The 4,468-nt window shown below is 35.9% G+C and overlaps 1 protein-coding gene across 1 annotated transcript; it reads right to left on the bottom strand.

Moving 5' to 3' along the window:
* Positions 1-365: 365 nt before the first annotated feature.
* On the bottom strand, positions 366-4,213 carry LOC107784282 (chitinase-like protein 2). Its single transcript, XM_016605387.2, has 3 exons — positions 3,548-4,213; positions 1,415-1,574; positions 366-1,034 (listed from the first exon to the last, which is right to left on the bottom strand). Exons 1-3 carry the CDS (start codon positions 3,942-3,944, stop codon positions 620-622), a joined length of 972 nt encoding a protein of 323 aa, XP_016460873.1. The 5' UTR covers positions 3,945-4,213; the 3' UTR covers positions 366-619.
* Positions 4,214-4,468: the final 255 nt, after the last annotated feature.

Below are 4,468 nucleotides of genomic sequence, written 5' to 3'. Positions count from 1 at the left end.
TAATCAAAGAAAGTTAAAGAGTAGCAAGTATAGCATAAAAGGCATATGTGTGCACAAGTTGGCACGAACACTATTATTAGTATAAAAAAATGTAAACAAGAAAAGCTCATAGAGAGTGGAAGAAATGTCTTGACAACCTTTTTGAATGTCTTAACTTGGTAAAAGAAAGGGACAGTCTCGTAAGGAGTGGATAAAATGTCTTGACAATCTTTTTTTGAATTGTCTTAACTTGGTAAGAGAAAGGGACAGTCGTATGTTATTGTCAACAGCTTCCTTCCTCTGTAATGAACCTTCTCTCTTTCCTCTTCTTCTTTTCCTTTTATTGTTTGCATATTCATTTTAACTGTTCAAAAGATAATAGAGTATGTTATCACATTGCATATTATATATCAAGACTGTTAAAAGTACACTGCGCAAATTACACGACCAAAATTCACTTCAATAAGACACAACAAGAAAGCGCGACATCCTTAATCCTTATATACTGACTCCCAAATACACAGTTTACACCGGGAGCAGGACAAAGCCGATCTTGCTCCACTTATTGGATTATGCTTCTTTTTGTGAAAACGTCGAGGATAAAAGCAGCAAATGCAGGCTGTCGAAAATCCATGTAGTCTCAAGAAGAAGCAGTTGAGGAGGAAGATGGATTGAAAGGTTTTTGTTCCGCGCAGGTGAGTATGTCATGAGGCCCTGCTTCCTCCCGACCAACACCCATCAAGTCGAGGTAATAGAGGTAGTGGGATATGATGTTGTTCATGGAGTCGACATCACCTTGGTTACAGACATTGTCACCGTATAGGATGTTCATGGTGGTGCCAAAACCGGGAACTCGTTTAGACAAAGTATCATTCTTTGTAGGCTTCCAATTGCCAACAAAGGCATCATGTGCTGACGGCTGACCCTTTTTAACTGGATTCATCCACTGCCAAATCGCAGCCTGGAACGCCAAGGTTGCGTTTTGTTCAATGTATTCGGGATGATTCAACAGATCTATCTTTAATGCTTCTCCTATAGTTCCGTAGTTGTAGTTCCTAGGTAAAAGTACCAAGGATAAACATATCATTAGTGCTTGTATATGCTAGAAGAATGAACTCAATACTTAATCAAATAAAGAAACAGGCATCCGCTCAGGCAGCCGCAGAGGTTTGTAATAGGCCTTATCATTCAACTTTAGCTTGAATTATGTTAATTGGAATGCAAATGTTGTGACAAATATCAAATGAGCTAAAAGACTTTTCTTTTTCCTTTAACAAAGTTCTATCTTGTTGCTAAATAAGTTAAAAGTTAATGTCAAATCACACAACTAAAACAACACCATAACAGAGAAAAGAACTCAATGGGACTGAGTGGTGTGTTGATAACAAAGAAGAATTAATAGGTAATCTAGACAAATTGGTAACACAATGTTTACCAGTATATAGGCAGGGCACCACGACCATAATATTGAACTCCAGGAGAGCACGGGTAGGTTAATTTGAAGAAATCATCACAATAATCTCGGCTAGGACTCATTTCCTTGTTATAGCACAGCCCCCAAGCGAATGGTCCGCCGGTGGCGACTCCATAACCACCTGTTTACATAAAGTCGTAAAATTGGCCGAAAGAAAAAAGAGTTCAATACAAGGGCAAGCACGGCCGAATCAACAAGAGGATTATTAAAACTTAATATACTGTGGTTGATTGTTGAGCTGAGTGTCTATCGTAAACGGCCTCTACCTCACATGAGGTAGCGGCCCCACTTGTGAGACCACAATGGCTATGCTGTTATTGTGATGTAATATACTGTGGTTGACACCCACCAGAAGAAATGTATGGTGATACAACTGTGTTACGAATGTACCCATTATGTGGGACTCATTTGGGATTCTGTCAAATTACATTTGGGACCCTGGTTGAAAGTAGTGCCCAAGATGCCTATATATATAGTAGAGAACATATTCTATTAGGGCTATGCTATGAAGTTAGTTTATTTTATTTGACTTAGTTTGTTAGATCTGGAACCTCCTTTCTTCCCTTTTTATTTTCTTCTTCCTTGGAAGTTTTGGTTTCTAGTTTTGGAGTATTTGTAATATCTGGAGATGTGATTCCGATTATCCATTTCAATACAGCATGGATTCACTACAATACAACTGACAAACCATTGAACATACCCCTGGAAACAACTTAAGCAATCAGGATGAAGAAGTAAATCCAACAATCATCTGCTTTGAGGTAAATTTAACTCTATCAACTAACGAACCATATCACTTTTTTTTTAAACTGGTATAGTACTAAGGAACCATTTCACTAGCACATCTCGAGAATAGCTTTAACACAGCGCACGCGTCCAGATATACAGAGAGATACAGATCAAGCAACAATCTAACCGATCTTTAGATGGAGACAATCCTAAGTGGCTGTCTCAAACTGAACATACACTAGTCAGATCATCAAAACAGACAGATAATCTGTTGGAACAGCAGAAGAATTGGTGCCCCGTTTTTGTATCATATTATGTGGACTAGGCAAACTAAATTGCTCAGACATCTGTAGAATTAGCTCAACAGAAGTTAATTGCACCAGATTCTCAAGGCCCCAATCACATTCCTCAAGATCAAGACGCAAACTAGCCTCAAACAAGATGGTTATGAAACCGGTGATTTTCCGCAAGCTATTGTTCTTTTCTAAGTACTATTATGTTAGATCAAATTAAGTTTTAATCATGACCCATACATCAAAATCCTTCTAAGATCAAAACTTGTCATGACCTTCTCTTAGTTTCAAAAATCATTCTCAATTTCTTGAGTTTCCTAAGTAAAATTTCTTAATATTTACTTCCAAATCTGAAGGGAATCAAATATCTCCATGATCTAAACATTTCTCCATGCATCTTTTCACCATTTTCTGAGCAACAAAGCGTCACAAAGGACATCAAAGGAAAAAAAAACGAAAAACAGAGATCTATATAAGATTATTGAAATGAATAAAACAGGCAAACAACAAACAAGTATGCCTCAATCATGTATGTACTAATCCGTGTCAGATATATGAATCCTCTATATCCATTCCACTCAATCTAGAACGCATTTCATCATAATACTCAATAATTTACTTTTTAAAACAAACTAGGAGTTCCACAAAATTAGAAATCCTCCAATCTGATGTTTATCCATGCACTGACATTATGAGCTCACCAGTCACCACCTAAGGGTATGGTGGGATGATTTTGTTCACTCTTAACCAAAAGTCTCTAGTTTGAGCCTTGAGAATGGAATTCTATCGGATCGGGAGCAGCAGAAACCCCATAGTGTGCTTTCTATGGCACAAATTCGGAACTATTACTACCCCATAGCCTGGCCAGTGAGAACTAGATGCTTCAACAACAAAAACAACGACTTCGTCTCAGTCCTAAACAAGTTGGGTCGGTTATAGAATTTTCACTGACCACGTTACTCCATTTAAACATCTCATGACAATATTACGCAATACACACACATAACACACACACACACACTCTTAAAACTAGATGATTGAAGAAAGAAGAAGATATACTTTGAGAACTTACAAGAAGTTTTACTACCAACATGGCCAAGAAAAGCAGCAATTTCTTTCATCTGCATTTGCTTACCACCAGTAGTACCAAATCCAAGAGGCTGATAAAGAGCTGAAGCAGTAATAAAAGATTTATAATCCCAAAAACCAACAGCATGAGCTACAGGTGAATTCCTCTTAGCAAACAAATTCTCAAATTGGTAAGTCTCAAAATAATCTGAAATTGTCAAATTACAACAAAATCTTGATAACTTATTACACTCCCAATCTTTAACACACATTTTTTTACCCTTCACTATTTTTACTATTGTTGGTGGCTTAGATGATTCGTTTTCATCCCCTTTTGCAAATGCAAAAATTGTAAGCATTATTAGCATAAATCCCAATACTTTCATCTTTAAAGCTACCATTTTTATGACTTAGGTTAAGAAAATGGTGGGATTTTAAAGAGAAATGAAAATGGGGAAATGAGTGAAGAGAATTTTAAGTGCAAGTTAATTGAATTTTGAGATGTGGGTTTGATTAAAAATTGAAACTTTTTGGGTATTTATAGATTTTCTTGGGTTTTTGGTGAAGTTTTTCTTTGGGTCTAATGCAAGGTAGGAGAAACCAGTGAAAGAGCAAGTGTTAGATGGAGTATCTCTATCAGGAAAGAATCAGTACTAACAACATTAATTCCAATTTAAGACAGTTTTCTTCAGTATTTATTTGGCTTTATTTTAGATTATTTTATTTTAATAATTAAATAATTTCTCCATATTTCATTATTTTTACTTGTTTTGGCGCAGTAATCAATATTCACACTCCCACCAAAAATTTCATTAAAATTTAAAAAATATTATCACTCTGTCACGACCCTTTTTAATAATACTCTTTATTAACATACAAATCTCTAATATATAAATATTAGTAAGTACTCAAAATATATTTAACA

This window comes from Nicotiana tabacum, chromosome 15 (assembly GCF_000715075.1).
Source record: "Nicotiana tabacum cultivar K326 chromosome 15, ASM71507v2, whole genome shotgun sequence".
NCBI classification, from domain to species: domain Eukaryota; kingdom Viridiplantae; phylum Streptophyta; class Magnoliopsida; order Solanales; family Solanaceae; genus Nicotiana; species Nicotiana tabacum.
Note: the sequence above shows the minus strand (reverse complement) of the source record. Positions and strands in the feature narration are given on the sequence as shown.

Bases quoted from the DNA above. Each gene is read 5' to 3' on its own strand.
- LOC107784282 (XM_016605387.2), bottom strand. From the start codon at position 3,944: ATGGTAGCTTTAAAGATGAAAGTATTGGGATTTATGCTAATAATGCTT. The intron at 1,575-3,547 runs GTAAGTTCTCAA...TTATGTAAACAG, and splicing joins TGTTGGTAGTAAAACTTCTT to GTGGTTATGGAGTCGCCACC. The intron at 1,035-1,414 runs GTAAACATTGTG...ACTTTTACCTAG, and splicing joins GGTGCCCTGCCTATATACTG to GAACTACAACTACGGAACTA.